We start from the raw sequence: 20,007 nt of genomic DNA on the forward strand, positions 1-20,007 counted from the left end.
CTCCACAAAGGAAATAACACTTTAGCCAGAGTCCTACTATTAACTCACCAGCAAGAGTAAAAATTGTCAAACTGTGATGTTGAGGAATGAAGGGTTGCTTGTGGCAACGGTGGTGGTGATTCTATGTGGCTGAAGCATCAAACTCTAAGTAAGAGAGTGTTATAAAAAGAAGCTAGGAAACTGGACAGGCAGCATTCAAAATGTGTTATAATTAAAAAAAGGAATTGGTAGTTTCTCTTGGAGCTAATAGACCCACTGGAGGATTTTTAAGTGAGGGACTAAAATTTAAATGATCAGATATGCCTTTTAGGACAGTAATTCTGAGATAAGAAATTATTTAAAAGAATTTATTTTGTGACTTTTTCAAGATGTTTAAGGATAGACAATTGGAAATCTTTCTTAAAGGCCTTTAGTTTTGTTTGCATAAAGAAAAGAAAATATGACACAAGGTTTGGTATTTATAAGCCTATGTAAATATGCCAGTTAGCTATATTTTTGCCCAATTAGGATAGTCAATGATTGAAAGTACTTTCTTGCTTTAGGATTATATTAAATAATTGTTAAGCTTAATAAATGAATTATTTTATTAGTGTTTTCCTTAATGCTATTTTCACACAGTCTGTCACATGCACTCTACTTACGAATAAGATGCCTTAGTATTTACAACATGTTTCTCAATTAATTAATTTCCTAGTAATTAATTTCACTTAGAGAAAATGGAATTGGTGGTCAGGAAGTTAAAATGAAATTGCATGTGTAGATACTTCCATTTCATGTAGTTAAATGAGGTTTGGTGCTATCTCTACTTCAAGCACTATTTGGATGTTAATTATGATATATTAAAAGAACAAAATTTTTTGTCTAGGCCAGCATTCAAATCTTATTCTAAATTTAATTTAACATGTAAGCATTTAATATGTTCTAGGGGTGCAAGGCCTTAAATATCAATGTGACTATAATCTTGTACTCACAGAGCTTACAGTTTAGTAGGGGAAGTAAAGTGTATTCTTTTTATATATTTATCATAAAGAGAAGGAAGTGGTGTTTTAAGAATGTGTGTAAAGTCTAAACAGAACTCAGAAGGGAAAGATTATTTTTGCACGAGAGACATAAAAAACTTTGATGGAGCCAGGACTTAAAAGATGGATAAGAGGGGCGCCTGGGTGGCGCAGTCGGTTAAGCGTCCGACTTCAGCCAGGTCACAATCTCGCGGCCCGTGAGTTCGAGCCCCGCGTCAGGCTCTGGGCTGATGGCTCAGAGCCTGGAGCCTGTTTCCGATTCTGTGTCTCCCTCTCTCTCTGCCCCTCCCCCGTTCATGCTCTGTCTCTCTCTGTCCCAAAAATAAATAAATGTTGAAAAAAAAAAAATTAAAAAAAAAAAAAAGATGGATAAGATTTGGAGGCTTGTTTTCTGAGTGTGGGTATTATCCTCATATTAACTTTTTTTTTAATGTTTATTTATTTTTGAGAGAGAGGAATACAGAGCGCGAGCAGGGAAGGGGAAGAAAGAGACACACACACACACGGAATCCAAAGCAGGCTCCAGGCTCTGAGCTGTCAGCACATGAACTGTGAGAACCCATGAACTGTGAGATCATGACCTAGCCTAAGTTGGACGCTTAACCAACTGAGCCACCCAGGCGCCTTGATACCTTTTTGATACATTTGGGTAGAATTTTTTTGATGTTGATTTTTTTTTTTTAATGTACAAAGTTTTTATGTTTAACAGATCATCTTTGTTTTATTTATACTACACCAGAGATGAGTATTTCTGATGTGTATGAAACTTTTTAAGTACACTACTTCTGTAGGCTTATTTTAATAGAACATTCTTCATGGGAAGCTTGAAGTAGAAAGCATTCCATGCTGTGCTAGGCTTCAAGAAAACTGGACATATAAAAATTCAGACTCCAATGAGATACTTATTTGTACACAAAAGTGTTAAGTTTTATTATATGAAAAAGGAAGTCATTTCACATAAAATCTTTATTTTGCCCATTTCTCAATAAAATAATTCATCATATGAAAAAAGAAATGCTTGGAGTGATTGCAGCAGATATTCCAGAAGTGTATTTATATTTTATAATTAAATACATCCCCTCCTCCTTTTCTTTGTAGTTCTATATGTTTATTACCTAAGTTACATTCCTTTTCCCCTGGTGTTTCTGCAAATATTTAGATTGATATCCTTCTGTAGGTCACATTCACATACAATATTTTGGAATGTATTAAGATACTATAAATAACAAAATTAAAATCTTTGAACAAAAAAATTATAGAGTCTATATATGTGCATAACTGGGAAGATCTTTGTTAATGTGGATTAAGAAAATCATGAGCAATCTTTTCTATTTTCCTTTAATTTTTGTAGCATTTATTTTTATTTTTTTAAGTTTTATTTACTTAAGTAATCTCTACACCCAACATGAAGCTTGAACTGATGACCCTGAGATCAAAAGTCTCATGTTCCTCTGACTGAGCCAACCAGGCACCCCTTAACATTTAATTTTTTGAATAGGCAATACATTTATATAATCTAATAAGTATGAAATGGCATATAGTAGTTTCTTTCTCATCCGTTTCCTATAGCTATTCATTTTTCTTCTCCATAGACAACAACCTTGTTAATAGTTTCTCTTCTAGAGATATTTTATGCACATGTACAAAGAAATGCAAATAATATTTTTATTCTTAACACCAACAGTAGTATATTATATACACTGTAGTGTTCCATGCTTTTTACACTTAATATGTATTTTGAAGTATTTCCATATCACTATATATAAAGAACTTTCTTATTGGTTTTCAGTCATTATCATATTTACTTGTATAAATGAAATGAATCTATTTAGTCTTCTATTTATAGACTTTTTTGATTGTTTGTAGTCCTTTGCTGTTTTAAACAATGCTGCAATAAATAACTTTGTGCATGATATATCATTTCACCTGTGCAGGTGGATTTTAAGAAGTACAATTCCTGGGTTAAGGGGATATATGTATTTAAAATTGCCAAATTACCCTCGTTAGGGGTTGTGTTAATGTTTTCTTCTGCCAGCATTGTATTAAAGTTCTGGTTTTCCCACATCCTCACCAACAGCCCATTTACTTTCAAATATAATTTTTCCCCTATCCTACTTCGAGAACTTTATTACCATAGAACATAGCATCATAAATGTGGGGAATTTAACTTCAGCATTGTGCCAGTGCAGAACAGGATTCTAATAAGTCTTTTCATCTTACTGAAAAAAATGTGTATTCCTGATTTAGGTCTCTAAGAATTGTCATGATAAAGTTTAGTGGTTTTTCAAAGAAACAGAAGACTCACTATTCTATGTATAATCTGTCTGTGATTTAAAAAAAATGTTTCACTGCTTAAATATCAGCATCACAAGTTGTAAAAGTAAAATGGTGAAAAAGTTAAATGTTACCAGACTTTGTTCATTTCATTTGTATTCAATAATTTGTTGAATAGTAAAACCAAAATGCCTTCAATATGTCTTTAAGCCTGGAAGAAAGTAGGCTCCTTTGAAATTAAATTTCAGCAATGTAGTTGAGTAGTGAATTTAAACAATTCACAATGCTGACTTTCAGTGCTTCTGAAAGCAGGAAGTGTATTACTGACACGCAGAAATATTCCAGCCCAAAGAACATCCCTACTGCCATATGTGGTAAGAATTTGTCACTAACTCACAAACCACTTCTGTAATGCAGTGAATAAGCAGAATTGGTCTTTGTTAGACATTTCCAATTCAATATGAAAGAACTTTGTTTTGTAGTGTCTTATAAGTAATTATTAGCTTATGCCTTGGAAGGAGCCTGGCACATCATGGGTGCCCAAGGTTTATTGAGGGAAGGAATAAAGAAACTTGTACGTAATCTTTTACGCATTATTTACTTGGTTTTAGGGACCCATAGTTAAACACTAAAATTACTTGAGTAAGTTAAGGACTGAGTTAAATATTCTGACTTAGCTTATTAATGATGTCTTTAAACAAATTTCTTACTTTTATTTTAGTGTCCCCTTTGAGTGCTATTTGGAATATTAATTTTATGTTTGCACTTAGGGTAAAAAACAATTATCCTTAGGGTTAATTATTAAGAGAGAGGGAAATACTGTGAGCTTGGAAAAATAGGAAAGTGAGTTATAAGGAATTGGGGTTAGCAAAATTCAATAAAGAGCTATTTGTAAATCATTAAAATTTTGAAAGTATTAACGTTTGTATAAACTTAAATTTTTTTGTTTGTATTTTAAGCGATTAAGAAGATTGTCTACCAAATATAGAACAGAAAAGATTTATCCTACAGCCACTGGAGAAAAAGAAGAAAATGTTAAAAAGAACAGATATAAGGACATACTGCCATGTAAGTTTGAAATGCCCTTCATAGAACAAATGGAAATGTTAATAAGTTTCTATCCTAAACTAGTTTTATTCTTCCTAATGAGTTTGATTGTTAAGGAGTTAGTACCTCTTTTGTAAGGTACACTATAAGATAATAATTTGTGATTGTGCTTCTTGTTCTTCCTTCTGAAAGTAGTTTTTGTTGTTTGCTTTTTTTTTCTTTTCTTTATTCTGATACTTACTTTTAAATACAAAAAAAAAAAAATCCAAGTAAGAATATCTTTTGTGGACTCCTGTTCAAAGAAGTTCTTTTGTTAAAATAAAATAGATAATTCAGTAAGTATAATGGAATAAGTTTTATAAAATGCCAAAAATATTAACTCTTATCTATTGCCTGTTCACAATCAGAACATTAATTATGCATGAAAAAGTGAACCATAAGGTGGTTCATGCCTGCATGTCTGCTGTACTCAGTAGTCTAAATATGTATCTCTGAGAGTATACCTTAGACTGATAGCATTATATTATAATAATGTAACTGTATTCTTAAATAGCATGGTTTTTGGCAGAATACCTTTAACTCTAAAAGCATGCATACTTCCATGTGTCCTGTTTTACAGAATAAAAACTTTACATCATGCATGCTGTCCCTTAAAGCTGCCACCAGTCTTTTTCTTTCCCTTCAACTGTCTTAAAACATCTCCATTCCATGACACCATTCCCTCAACTCTAATTCATTGTTTTCTCCAGCCTTATTGAGATATACTTGAAAAATTTGTTTTTGTTTTTTTTTTAAGCTTGTTCTCTCTAAAATGTCTTTGAAAAAATTTCCAGTGATTTTCTTCATGCTGGATTTGGTGACTTTCTTCAGTGTTTACCCCTTTCTGTTAACTATTTTGATGCCATTGACTAGTCCCTATTTCTGAAATTTTCTTCTTCCGTGATCTCTTTCTTTCAAATGACCTCTTCCCTCTCTTGTCCACTTCCCTCTCTTTCTCACTGTGTTCTCTGCATACATTTAATCCTTCATCTTTTTCTTGTTGTTGTTCAACTGTATTCTCAGCTGTGGGATCTGTGGGTGGCCAGTATTAGCAGAATTACTAAGTGGCAAGTTTACATAGTATAATGGTGAAGAGTTTTGACTCTGAAGTTCAAATCTTGCTTCTACCACCTGCTATTTATATGACTTTGGGGGCGCCTGGGTGGCTCAGTCGGTTTAGCGTCCGACTCTTGGTTTCGACTCAGGTCATGATCTCAGTTTTGTGGGTTTGAGCCCCGCGTCAGACTGCACTGGCAGTGCAAAGCCTGCTTGGGATTCTCTCTCTCTCTCCCTCTGTCTCTGCCCCTCCTCATTCACACTGTCTCTATCTCTCTCAAAATAAATAAACTTTAAAAGAATTTTTAAAATATATGACTTTGGACTCCTCCTCTTTGTGCCTTTTTCCCCGCATCTACAAAATAGAGATAAAGATTATAATCCTTTTTATGATTATTTTGATCATTAGATAAGTTAATACATGTTAAAATGCTTAGGACTGTACCTAGCACATAGTAACTACTCATTAAGCTTTTTGAAAATACACTGTACTTTCTTACCAGTCTTCCTCAGAATGGTGGATGGTATGGGTTTCTGGATAGTTTTTATTAAGCAGGATAATCTCGAGGTACTCTTTTTTTTTTTCTGTTGAGACAGAGAAAGAGAGTGCGAGCAGGGTAGGGGCAGAGAGAGGGAGAGAGAGAATCCCAAGCTGCCAGCACAGAGCCCAATGCAGGGCACGATCCCATGAACCTTTAGATCATGACCAGAGCCAAAATCCAGAGTCAGACGCTTAACCCGACTGAGCCACCCCAGGTACCCAAATCTCGAGATACTTTTTTTTAAAAATTTTTAATGTTTGTTTATTTTTGAGAGACAGAGCATGAGCAGCGGAGGGGCAGAGAGAGAGAGGGAGACACAGAATCCAAAGCAAGCTCCAGGTTCTGAGCTGTCAGCACAGAGCCCAACATGGGGCTCGAACCCACGAACCATGAGATCATGACCTGAGCCGAAGTCAGATGTTTAACTGACTGAGCCATTCAGGTACCCCTTGAGATACTCTTAATGTACTCTGGAATTAATGCACATTCTCTCTCTCTCTCATAATAAATAAAATAAATGCTATTTTATTTATTTATTTTTGGGAGAGTGAGCAAGGGGCAGAGAGAGAGGGAGAGAGAATGCAGAGCCTGAAGCAGGGTTCAAGCTCCCTTGAAGCGGGCTCGAGCTCCTGATGTGGGGCTTGAACTCACGAACTGCAAGATCATAGTCTGAGCCGAAATCAGATGCTTAACCAACTGAGCCACCCAGGAGTCCCAATGCACATTCTTTTAAAAACACACATTTTCTCTTCTTTCTTTTTCTGTCATCTGGGCAAATGAGTCTTAAACAGCTCTAGGTTTCTATTTTCTTAAGTTATATTTTATTCATTCATTCCACAAAAAAATTTGAGCATATACTATATGCTGGAGATTCAGTAGAAAACAAACTGGCAATAATCCCTGCCCTTGTGGTGTTTATATTCTAGTTAAGGTAATGTACAGTGAATACAAATAACATACATGATCTGTCATATGGTGATTAGTGGTATTGAGGATAATACAGTGGGGATTAGGCATGTAGAGGAAACTGAGAATAGAAAGCTTTACAATTTTAAATAGAGGTAGCAGGGGAAGTTCACTGGTGTGCTTCTAAATTGCCCCTCTTAAAAAATAGAAACCCTGATTTGTATTGTCAGTTTCTGTAGTAAATGTATTATTTGCCATAATCACAAAACTTTGAGGTGTAGGTATTATGTGCCACTTTGCAGATGGGAAACCGAGACATAGATTAAATAGCTTGTGACACAGCTAACAGAGTCAATGAGAATTTATATTCAGAGCACTGGTTCTCCACTAGGGTGATTTTGCCCCTAAAAGAGACATTTAGCAAGTCTGGAAACATTTTGGTTGTCACAACTGGGATACAGAATGGGCATGCTGCTACTGTCATCTAGTGGGTAGAGGCTAAGGATGCTCCTGCATCCTATATAACACAGAGGCTACACCCTCTCCACAGCAAAGAATTATTCAAGGCCAAAATGTCAGGGGTGCTGAGGTTGAGACACCTTGCTCTGGATCCTGAGCTCTTATTCATTGTGCTATATAGTCAAACTAGCAGTGTCTTTTTTTCCTTTTAAATTATTGAAGGATTGATAAGTCAGTTTCCAATAAATTTCTAGTCATTTTAATTTGGAAAATGTTATTAAAAGCAATTGTACTTAGAGATGTATATTTACTTGCTGTCATAAAAATAATGTAAGTTGTCAATTTCCTTTGTATGTTTAGCATGTTCAGTGTTTGGATACCAGTATTTTTTTAAATAGCTTTATTGAGGTATAATTTACATACCATAAAATTTACCCACTTTAAATATACAATTCAGTTATTTTTAGTAAATTTATAGAGTCATCAACATAGTAAAGTTTTAGAGCATTTCCATCAACCTAAAATAATCATTTAGGCCATTTTTCAGTCTTTAGCCCCAGGCCACCACTAATGCTTTCTGTCTCTAGATTTTCCTAAGCATGTTTTTGAGATTCATCTGTGTTGTAGCATATATGAGTTCATTCCTTTTTAGTCAGTAATATTTCATTGTATGGGTATATCACATATTGTTTATCCATTCACCAGTTGATGAACATTATGAATAATCCTACCATGAACATTTCCATACAAATCTTTGTGTGGACACATGGCTCTCTTTTGGGTAGATACCCAGGAATGGAATTTCTAGATCTATGGTAGCTTGTGTTTAACTTTATAAGAAACTGCTAAACTGTTTAAAGTATCTGTGTACCATTTTATTTTCCCACCAGCAATATATGAGCATTCCAGTTTCTCCACATTCCTTTTTATTGTCAGTCTTTTTGATTACAGTTATTCTAGTTGGGTGTGTAGAGGTATCTCATTGTGGTTCTGACTTGCATTTCCCTAATGACTAACTGAACATCTTTTCATGTTCTATTAGCCACTAATATATCCTCTGATGAAAAGTCTTTTCAAATCATTTGTCCTTTTGTTAGATTTGATTTTATTTTCTTGAGTTGTTTCAGTTCTTTAGCTGTTGTTCTAAATACAGGTCTTTATTCATTTTTCCCCCAGTTTATGGCTTGTCTTTTCATTTTCTTAAGGTGTCTTTTAAGGTATGCAAGCCTTTAATTTTGTTGAAGTCCAACCTATCAGTTTTATGGATCATGCTTTTGATACTCTGAGTAAGAATTCTGCCTAAGTCAAGGTCACAAAGATTTTTTTTGTTTTTTAAAATTTTTCTTCTAGAAGTATTGTAGCTTTAGCTTTAACATTCAGGTCTATAATCCATTTTCAGTTAATCATCTGAAATAATCTGTGTATGTAAGATTGTTCTTGTACCAATTGTTGAAAAAGACTATCTTCTTCTCCACTGAATTGCCTTGGTATCTTTGTTGGAAATCACTGGAGCATAAATACAAGGTTTTTTTTTTCCTGGATCCTTAATTCTACTACATGGTTTCCCTTTTTCATTTTCTTTCTTTCTTTCTTTCTTTCTTTCTTTCTTTCTTTCTTTCTTTAACAGTAGGTAAAGAACTTTATTAACCTTGTTTCAAACTTTATTTCCAGGCTTCTTCAGCTTAATTAGCTGCAAAGAATGAATTGTGTATAAGCAAAAACTGAAAAGAGCTGTAGTGTCCAAGGGGCCTGGGCTTAAAAATATTACAGATCTAGATTTTATCAGCTCTATGAACACAATTTTAAAAGGCAGTCATAATATAAAATACCAGCTCCCAGTAACTTCTTCAAGTTTTATCTTCTTCAGAAGTTGACTCAATCCAGTCTGCTTCATTCTTGGAAGCTTCATCAAAATTCTCCACAAGATCTGGAACCTCATCATCATCATCGTCTCCGGTAGCAAGCAGTCGTTTCCCATCCACGGATTGTTTGGGCAGAACTTCAGCCAGTCTCCCTAAACTAGTCAGACTGTCTGCACCAAGTTGTTTTAAGATAGTAGCATTTCTGTCAGCTGCTTTGTCTCAGTATGGCTTGTAATGGTGAAAGTGTTTGCTGCCAGAGATGCCTGAACTTGAGGGTTGTTAAAGTGGATCATTCTTCCTTGGATTGTGAACATAGCCACTTCTTCAGTACCAGAGATATTTTTTACCTCTAATTTCTATAAGGAGAACTGAAATTTTTATCATCTGCTGTAGTCATTCTATGAACTACCTTCTTTCAGCAAGCAGTTCCTTTCCCACCAATGTGCACTTGTGCTTGCAGTTTGGTGAGTTTCTCCTGATTCATGATAGTTTCTTTAACCTTGTTGGAGCAGAAATGGTACTGCGCAGGTGTAAATGAAAAATGAAATGAAAAAAAAAATGAAAAATGGCCTAAAGGATTGGTGCTCAGGGGGTCTCAGGCAGACCAGCTGAGATCAGGTGCACACACACCTACAGTGTCTTATTTTTAAGCCAGTGTCATACTGTCTTCATTACAGTAGCTTTGTGTAGTAAGTTTTTAAATTTTTTTTTTTTTAACATTTATTTATTTTTGAGACAGAGAGAGACAGAGTATGAACGGGGGGAGGGCCAGAGAGAGAGGGAGACACAGAATCTGAAGCAGGCTCCAGGCTCTGAGCTGTCAGCACAGAGCCTGATGCGGGGCTCGAACTCACGGACCGTGAGATCGTGACCTGAGCAAAGTCGGACGCTCAACCGACTGAGCCACCCAGGCGCCCCATTGTGTAGTAAGTTTTAAAAGCAAGAAGTCCTCCAGCCATGTTCTTACTTTTTAAAATTTGTTTGGTTCTTTTTTAGTTCTTACATATAAATTGTAAGATCAGCTTGTCAATTTCTGCAAAAAATCCTAATAGGCTTTTGATAAGGGTTGCATTGAATCTGTAGAGCACTTTGGGGGGAGAATTGCCATTTTAAACCATAATGATTCTTCCAATCTATGAACATGAAATGTCTCTCTCCATTTATTTAGATCTTTAATTTCTCTCCGCAATGTTTTACGGTTTTCAGTGTATAAGCCTTGTATTTACTCTTTAAATTCTATCAAGGGGCGCCTGGGTGGCGCAGTCGGTTAAGCGTCCGACTTCAGCCAGGTCACGATCTCGCGGTCCGGGAGTTCGAGCCCCGCGTCGGCTCTGGGCTGATGGCTCAGAGCCTGGAGCCTGTTTCCGATTCTGTGTCTCCCTCTCTCTCTGCCCCTCCCCCGTTCATGCTCTGTCTCTCTCTGTCCCAAAAATAAATAAACGTTAAAAAAAAAATAAAATAAAAAAATAAATTCTTCTATCTGAATGAAATATTTTCAAGTTCTTTATTATTAGCACATAGAAATCTAGTTTCTATTCATGTATTGATTCTTTTTTAATCCAGTGACCTTCCTGAGCTCATTTATTAGTTTAGTAATTTTTTGTGGATCCTTTAGGATTTTTCACATACTGAGTCATTTTATCTGCAAATAATGACAGTTTTACTACTTCCTTTCTTATCTGAATGTGTCTTTTGCTTTATTTTATTAGTTAGAACCTCTAATACAATGTTGACTTGAAGTGGGAAGAGCAGACATTTTTGCCTGTGATCCATTAAAAGTAGTATCATTATTGTCCGAAGTTTATGTAGGTTTTTCTGGAGCTGTCTTGGAGATTTGGCTTATTTTATACTAGAATACTGAGGCCAGGGGCGCCTGGGTGGCTCAGTCGGTTGGGCGTCCAGCTTCGGCTCAGGTCATGATCTCGCGGTCCGTGAGTTCGAGCCCCGCGTCGGGGTCTGTGCTGACAGCTCAGAGCCTGGAGCCTGTTTCAGATTCTGTGTCTCCCTCTCTCTCTGACCTTCCCCCATTCATGCTCTGTCTCTCTCTGTCTCAAAAATGAATAAACGTTAAAAAAAAAATACTGAGGCCAATTTCAGAGTTAAGAAATATCTAGATACTCTTGTGTCAAGAATGATCTGTGCTTTGTCTGCTGAGAGGGCTAAAACCGAGCTGCTAGCTGTTTTTACAAGTAATGGATCAGTATACTATGTGTATTGTAATGTTAATTATTAAGATTATTTTTTTTCTCCTGAGACATAATATTTAGCCAGTGGGAAATTTCAGTTTCTTTGGAGGTAACAATATTCAAATACTTTTCTTTTTGTTGCCACAGGTTGTTGATGTTTGTTTGACCAAAAAAAAAAAAAAAAGTTGCTGCTTGAAGAGTCTACTGTGTGGCCAATCTTGGTTTTATCTGTTTGGAATTGGATTGTTGGGAGATTGTAGTGGCAGTCAGCAAAAAACAAAACAAAACAAAAACATGGAGAGGATTGCTTGTTTTCATTTCTTTAATATTCTTTAAGTTCTATATATGTTTATACTTACTGGGAGCACCAGTGAACCAGTGAAGAATTGAAGCACCAACGTGATGACACGTTATCTAACCAACCTAATGTTGATTTTTTTTTTAACGTTTATTCACTTTTTGATAGATACAGAGCGTGTGTGTGGGTGGGGCAGAGAGAGAGGGAGACACAGAATCTGAAGCAAGCTCCAGGCTCTGAACTGACAGCACAGAGCCCGATGCGGGGCTCGAACTCACGGACCGTGAGATCATGACCTGAGCCGAAGTTGGGCACTCAACTGACTGAGCCACCCAGGAGCCCCTGTTGATTTTTAAAATTGGCAGTAATATCCTATGATTGTGTAGTATAAAGCACTGACAACAAAATTTGCTTGTGCTTTAGACTAAGCCATTTTTCTGCCCCATCTTGAACTTACTGAATCAAACTTACTGAAGAATATGGTACTTAGAAATTTTGTATTTTAATTAACTTTCCCTAGCCCCTAAATGTTATATGACTAGAGATAGATGAAATAAGTTCGGCAAAGTGTTGAGATTATTTGTTTGTTTGTTTCTTAAGTTGATTTTATTTTGAGAGAGCGGGAGGGGCACCGAAAGAGAGGGAGAGAGAGAAAGAAGCCCAAGCAGGCTTTGCACTGTTAGCACAGAGTCCGATGTGGGGCTCAAACTCACGAACTGTGAGATCATGACCTGAGGCAAAATCAGTAGTTGGACACTTGACTGAGCCACCCAGGCGTGCCAAGTGCTGAAATTATTTAATATTACACTGTGTGTTAACTAACTGGAATTTAAGTAAAAACTTTAAAAAATGTTGAAATTATTAATAATTTCTTAATTACTTGGTAATTGCTATATGGGGATTCATTATACCATTATTTTTCTGTATATGCATAAAGTTTTCCATTATAGAATATCTAAAAAAAATTACCAGCTTGCATGTAGCAGCCTGAAACCAGTTTTGACTGTTATTTGGGAGCCACTGTTGTCATTTGGATTCACAATCCCCAGACACATCTACTGGGGATCCAGTGGTAAACCAATTATTGTAAATCCTATGTTTGAGATACTTTGACTAGAGGCTAATATGCCACATGATTAAGGGTAATTAATTGGGACCCCTCATTACTGGCAGACATGGGGAGAGGAAGTGTTGTGTAGTTACTTAACTGTCATTATTCAAACTACTGAATATTTATCAGAACATCAAATGAAATGATAAACATATTCTCTTTCCTGGAATCATAGAAAAGAGAGAAATAATTTGAATTGGAGGCTAGTATGTCTTAGATATTTCTTCCTACAGATTTACAAAGATTTCACCAAAAACTAATAAACTCAGCAGAACTGGGCTTTTAGTACTGATAGATAAAATTTGAGTCATTGACAAAGTAGTTATTCATTAGCTGACTTTTAAGAGTTTTGTTAAGAAGTCTTATTCATATCTTATTACCAGTTTTGTATTTGTCATTTAGTATTTTAATTGCCTTTAATATTCATTGTCTCTGGATTAGGAAGGACTGTAATGTGATGGTGGCATTTTACATATTACATGTTGTGGTTCTTTCTAATCTAGAGACTCATGAATATTAGGCATTCCTACTACTTTAGGATTTCATAGGCTCAAAGTATCTCACCCCAAATATTTATTGCTACAAACAGAAAGATATTAACTTTATAGTGGAGACAACCAGGTGACACCTATTAACCAAGTAACCAAGGTTGACATCACAAGTAATAGGACATCACAAGTAAAGGACATCATAAACCCCTTGGTGTGTCTTCTCACTGAGGACACATCATTGTTCTCTGGTGTTCTTACCAAAATGCAAAACCTCATTCCAAACATAGGAAAAAAATTAGTCAAAGGAACTATTATAGATTGGAAGAAACTAAGGAAAAGTAACAACTAAATGTGGGATCCTCGTAAGAAAAAAATTGTTTTTAATTGGTGAAATTTGTATGCAGTCTGTTGTTTAATTACTAGTTGTGTGACAGTGTTAATTTTCTGATTTTGATAACTGATAGTTATGTAAGATATTAACATTAAGGGAAGCTGAGCGAGGGATATAGGAATTTTCTCTACTATTTTTGCAATTTTTCTTTAATTCTAAAATTAGTTCTAAATAAAAAGGGTGCTGTTTGCTTGTTTTTTTTAAAAGAGAGAATGTGAGCTGGGGTAAGGGGCAGAAGGAGGGAGAGAGAGAGAGGGAAAGAGAATCTTAAGCAGGCTCCATGCTCAATGCAGAGCCCAGTGTAGAGCTCGAAGCAGAGCTTGATCCCACAACCTTGGGATCATGACTTGAGCTGAAAACAAGAGTCAGACTTTCAACAGACTGAGTCACCCAGGCGCCTCTAAATAAAGAGTTTTTAAGAATCAACACAAACTAGAACAAAACTATTTGCACTACATGTACTAAAGACCAATTTTTCATATACATCAGTAGGAAAACATAGACATAGATAAAAATGTGCAGAGGATATAAACAAGAATTTATGGTAAAAGAAATATAACCAATAACTGTATGAAAATGTACAACCATTTGCATAGTTCAAGAAATACAAGTCTGAGTTTTTTACTTTTTAGAAGTTAACTATTAAAAGGTATAATATCCTGTCACTCTCAGATATAGCATCTGAATTGTCTAAGTCTGTATATACCTTTTAGAAGATAAGTTTTTTTCTTCTGTTAGAAACTTACCCTATACCACTTATAGCAGTGAGTTCATTGTGGTAGTGTTTCTAATAGGAAAAAATGGCCCAGCAGTAGTATAGCTGGTTAAATAAATAATGAGATATCTATTTATAATGGATTTCATATAACATTGAGCAAGATAGATCTGTATTAGCTCTGGGAAGAGTTCCAGGTTATACAATTAACTGAAAAGTGAGATACAGAACATGTATATGTTATGAATGCATTTGCATAGTTTTTCTAAGTATGTAGGTATATGCATAAAAATTACTTTTGGAAGGAAAAAAGAACCTTAGAAGTGTCTTTGTTGGGAAGGAGAGACCTGGACTTTATGGATGGGGGAAGGAGAGACCTGGACTTTATGGATGGGGGATAATTTATTTTATACTTTTTTCTTAAATCTCATTTAAAAAAATCAGATACATATTTTATTTAAAAAATAAAATTGCAGCACAAAAACAAACAGATCACTGGAACAGAATACAGAACCTACAAAAGGACCCACAAACGTATGGCCAACTAATCTTTGACAAAGCAGGAAAGAATATCCAATGGAATAAGACAATCTCTTCAGCAAATGGGGCTGGGAAAACTGGACAGCGACATGCAGAAAAATTAACTGGATCACTTTCTTACACCAAATACAAAAATGCACTCAAAATGGATGAAAGACTTAAACCTAAGACAGGAAGCTATCAAAATCCTAGAGGAGAGAAAGCAGGCAAAAACCTCTTTGACCTCGGCCACAGCATCTTCTTACTCAACATGTCTCTGGAGATCAGGGAAACCAAAATAAAAATGAACTACTGGGACCTCATCACAATAAAGAGCTTCTGCACAGTGAAGGAAACAATCAACAAAACTAAAAGGCAACCAATGGAATGGGAGAATGTATTTGCAAACAACATATCAGATAAAGGGTTGGTATCCAAAATTTATAAAGAACTTATCAAACTCAACACCCAAAAAACAAACAATCCAGTGAAGAAATGGGCAAAAGACATGAACAGACACTTCTCCGAAGAAGACATCTAGATGGCCAACTGACACATGATAAAATGCTCAACATCCCTCATCATCTGGGAAATTTAAATCAAACCATAGTGAGATACAACCTCACACCCATCAGAATGACTAACATTAACAACTCAGGCAACAACAGATGTTGGCGAGGATGTGGAGAAAGAGGATCTCTTAGGATCTCTTTTGCATTGCTGGTGGGAATGCAAGCTGGTGTAGCCACTCTGGAAAACAGTATGGAGGGTCCTCAAACAATTAAAAATAGAACTACCCTATGACCTAGCAATTGCACTACTAGGTATTTATCCAAGGGATTAAAGGCGCACATGCACCCCAATGTTTATAGCAGCGCTATTAACAATAGCCAAAGTATGAAAGAACCCAAATGTTCATCGATGGATGAATGGACAAAGAAGATGTGGGGGGTGTGTGTGTGTGTATGTATGTATATATATACATATATATATATATATATATATATATATATATGTATATATACAATGGAGTATGACTCAGTGATCAAAAAGAATGAAATCTTGCCATTTGCAACTATGTGGATAGAACTGGAGGGTATTATGCTAAGTGAAATTAGAGAAGGACAAAAACTATATGACTTCATTCATATGAGGACTTTAAGACAGAACAGATGAACATAAAGGAAGGAAAGCAAAAATAATACAAAAAGGAGGGGGACAAAACAAAAGACTCTTGAGCAAACAGGGTTGCTGGAAAGATTGTGGGAGGGGGATGGGCTAAATGGGTAAGGGGCCTAAAAAATCTACTCCTGAAATCTTTGTTGCACTGTGTGCTAACTTGTATGTAAATTATGAAAAATAAATAATTTATTAGATAAAAAAATAAAATTGCAGGGGCACCTAGGTAGCTCAGTTGAGCGTCTGACTCTTGATTTCAGCTCAGGTCATGATCCCAGTGTTGTGGGATTGAGCCCTGTGTCTAGCTCGGCAGAGTGTGGAGCCTGCTTTAGATTCTCTCTCTCTCCCTCTGTCCCGCTCATAGCGCTCACTCTCTCAAAAATTATAAAAAATAAAATAACAATTTTATAAAAGTAATAAAGTTTACACTTTTGAACTTTATTGTAAACTGTTTTTTACCTTAAGTTGGCATTACTTAATAATATTGCCAACTGCATTATTGAACACTTTATTTATTATTTAATTTTTTAAAGATGGTTTTATTTTATTTTTGAGAGAGAGAGGGAGGGGTAGAGAGAGAGGGAGACACAGAATCCAAAGCAGGCTCCAGGCTCTGAGCTGTCAGCACAGAGCCCAATGCTGGGTTTGAACCCACGAACTGTGAGATCATGACCTGAGCTGAAGTCGGATGCTTAACCAACTGAGCCATCCAGGCACCCCTTGAGCACTTTTTATGCATCATCGTAATTCATTTAATTAATTTTTATAATTTCTTGTGAAATATGAAAGCTACATTTCCTAATAAGAATTTTGGCAAATGAGCTTGTACATCACTGGTTAGTGTTGACTACCTCATAATGCTTGTTAAAAACTGCAGAGGCTTCACCCTGGGCTCTTGTCTAGCAAATGTGGGATGATGCCCAGGAGTTTGTATTTTAAAAGAGTTCCTGAGATTATTGTGATTACAGCTTTAAAACACAACTTTACATCATCATATTTTTGTTACTATAGACTTATTTTCTATAAATATGATGTTAGAAATTACCCTGCTGGTATCTAGAGTCAATTTTCATTAATTGTTTTTTAAAGACAATATTTTGAATTACTTATTTAATCTTACTTGTGGTTTATTAGAAAACACCTGTCTACCAACAGGACATAATTTATGAAATCCTTTTTCTTTTCCTTGTAGTTGATCACAGCCGAGTTAAGTTGACTTTAAAGACTCCTTCTCAAGATTCAGACTATATCAATGCAAATTTTATTAAGGTATGTATTAACTTCAAATGGTGTTTCTCTGCCCTACTTAATGTCTTCCTGCATAATAGTTTTATAAAATTTTTTTAAATTTCCTAAATACCAAGAGCAAAAAAAAAAAAAAAAAGGAAGAAAATGAATAAAAATAAAATCACACTTTTATGTGATTTCCTTTTTTTTTAATTTTATTTTTTAAAATTTACATCCAAATTAGTTAGCATATAGTGCAACAATGATTTCAGGAGTAGATTCCTTAGTGCCCCTTACCCATTTAGCCCATTCCCCCTCCCACAACCCCTCCACTAACCCTCAGTTTCTTCTCCATATTTATGAGTCTCTTCTGTTTTGTCCCCCTCCATGTTTTTATATTATTTTTGTTTCCCTTCCCTTATGTTCATTGGTTTTGTCTCTTAAAGTCCTCATACGAGTTAAGTCATATGATTTTTGTTTTCTCTGACTGACTCATTTCACTTAGCGTAATACCCTCCAGTTCCATCCACATAGTCACAAATGGCAAGATTTCATTCTTTTTGATTGCCGAGTAATACTCCATTGTACGTGTATACACACACTGCATCTTTATCCATTCATCCATCGATGGACATTTGGGCTCTTTCATACTTTGGCATTGTTAATAGCGCTGCTATAAACATTGGGGTGCATGTGTGTCTTTGAAACAGCATACCTATAACCCCTTGGATAAATACCTAGTAGTGTAATTGCTGGGTCGTAGGGTAGTTCTATTTTTAATTGTTTGAGGAACCCCCATACTGTTTTCTAGAGTGGCTGTATCAGCTTGCATTCCCATATGTGATTTCCTTCTAACCTTACTCATGGAGTTTTGCTCAGTTTCATGAAAGTTGAGATGGTTTTCTATTTTGTTTCTTTTTTTACATTTAAAGCTTATAAACAGTTTACCGGTTACTAAATCATCTTCTCCATTGTCCCTTTGACAAAGTTTATGTACACAAATGTACAGAAATGCACATACATGGTTGTTCCCTGTTGTTGGACTATATAGGTTGTTTCCAATTTTTCTTGTTGGTAATATTGCAATGAACATTGTTATTCTTTTGAATCATTTCTTAGGATAAATTATCAGGGCTAGATAGAATTACTGGGTAATACTGATTTAAAATTACAGAATATAAACTTAGATGAAAATCTTTTGGCAACTGTCTCTGTTTCAAGTGGCAATACAAGTGAATATAAGATTAAATACAGTCTTGTAAAAATAGAGATGGAGGCAAACCATTAGACTCTTAAATACAGAGAACAAACTGAGGGTTGCTAGTGGAGGATCAGGGTTGGAGGGGATGGACTAAATGGGTGATGGGTATTAAGGAGGGCACTTGTTGGGATTAGCACAGGGTGTTAGGTAAGTGATGAACCACTAAATTCTACTCCTGAAATCATTATTACACTATATGTTAACTAACTTGGATTTAAATAAAATTTAAAAAAGATTAAATACAATCCTATGTAGAGAACCTTTTTTAGATACTCTTAGGTGAAAAGTAGTCATGTTCATACATAGCTGTCAATAGACCAGTGCAAACTGCTACTTGAGGTGCTTGGGTCATGATCTCACAGTTTGGTGTGTTCATGAGTTTGAGCCCTGTGTTGGGCTCTGTGCTAACAGGGTGGAGCCTGCTTGGAATTCTCTCTCTGCCCCTCCCTCCCCCCTCAAAATAAATAAACTTTAAAAAAATGCAAAATGCTACTTGATTAAATAAAAGACTACTTTGTTCCATTAGCTGTTCTTTGTTTTTGAATGACAGTATAATAATTACTTATTTTATATTTGGTATTTATAGATATAAAAAATATTTTGTTGATCAAAATATTATGGTGGTACGAGGTATATGGTAATATTAATATTACCTGTGTCAACAATAAACTGTCATGGTTTAAAATAAAAACTTTTTTCCCCCCCAAAAATTAGTTTTATTAAAATTATGGCAAAACCCAAAACTAATCTGTAGGTGGTTTGCTGTTTCAGATGTTGTTATGTTGATACTGTTTTGTAAGGACATTTGTTAAAAGTTCTAGCTTTTCAGGGCCCCTGGCTGGCTCAATCGGTGGAGCATCTGACTCTTGATCTCAGGGTTGTAACTTCAACCCCATGTTGAGTGTAGAGGTTACTTAAATATAAAATATTTAAAAACAAAAAAAGTTGTAGTTTTTAATTCCACTTAATAACACTGATTTATCATGTGATTCAACTATGTGCTGCTTTAGTATTTTAGTCCACTGTTTTATTTGGTATATTCCCAGGTTTGTTGTTAGATATATATATATTGGCACACAATAAATCTTTTAAATTGAGTAGATAATTGAAGGTATCTATGGACGAATCTGGCTAAGAAGGAACTATTAGGTAGTTTTACTCTTGTTTTTAGAATCAAAGCATGCTTTTTATGTTTCTGTACAGTTAGCTTTATGGACTATGTATTGGGGTATTAGGCACTTTTTGAAGAGACAGGTAAATAATAATTTGTAAATTAGCATAAAGCAGTTTAATTATTAATTCTGTGTGCCAGGTCTAATACATACACAAAAATAGTACTTCACAAAAAGCTGAAATGAATTGAATATATTTTGTCATGCTTTTATGTGCTAAAATTATTTGGAAATACTTCCAGTGAAAAGAGGA

General features: G+C 35.3%; 1 protein-coding gene, 1 long non-coding RNA gene and 1 pseudogene across 6 annotated transcripts in view; 1 reads left to right on the forward strand and 2 right to left on the reverse strand.

Moving 5' to 3' along the window:
* PTPN12 (protein tyrosine phosphatase non-receptor type 12) overlaps positions 1–20,007 on the forward strand; it is a 104,106-nt gene that overhangs the window by 37,216 nt on the left and 46,883 nt on the right. Inside the window, exons 2-3 of one of the 2 annotated variants that reach the window (XM_047834847.1) lie at positions 4,253–4,361; positions 17,287–17,363. In XM_047834847.1, the coding sequence (XP_047690803.1) occupies positions 4,253–4,361; positions 17,287–17,363 (186 nt within the window). Of the gene's footprint in view, positions 1–4,252; positions 4,362–12,593; positions 13,653–17,286; positions 17,364–20,007 lie in introns of those variants that run through there. The other variant, XM_047834858.1, reaches the window with a different exon arrangement.
* LOC125152700 (uncharacterized) overlaps positions 1–20,007 on the reverse strand; it is a 154,116-nt gene that overhangs the window by 27,637 nt on the left and 106,472 nt on the right. The window lies entirely within an intron of this gene.
* On the reverse strand, positions 7,651–9,942 carry LOC125152689 (transcription factor BTF3-like; annotated as a pseudogene).

The sequence above is a fragment of the Prionailurus viverrinus genome, chromosome A2 (genome assembly GCF_022837055.1).
Source record: "Prionailurus viverrinus isolate Anna chromosome A2, UM_Priviv_1.0, whole genome shotgun sequence".
NCBI classification, from domain to species: domain Eukaryota; kingdom Metazoa; phylum Chordata; class Mammalia; order Carnivora; family Felidae; genus Prionailurus; species Prionailurus viverrinus.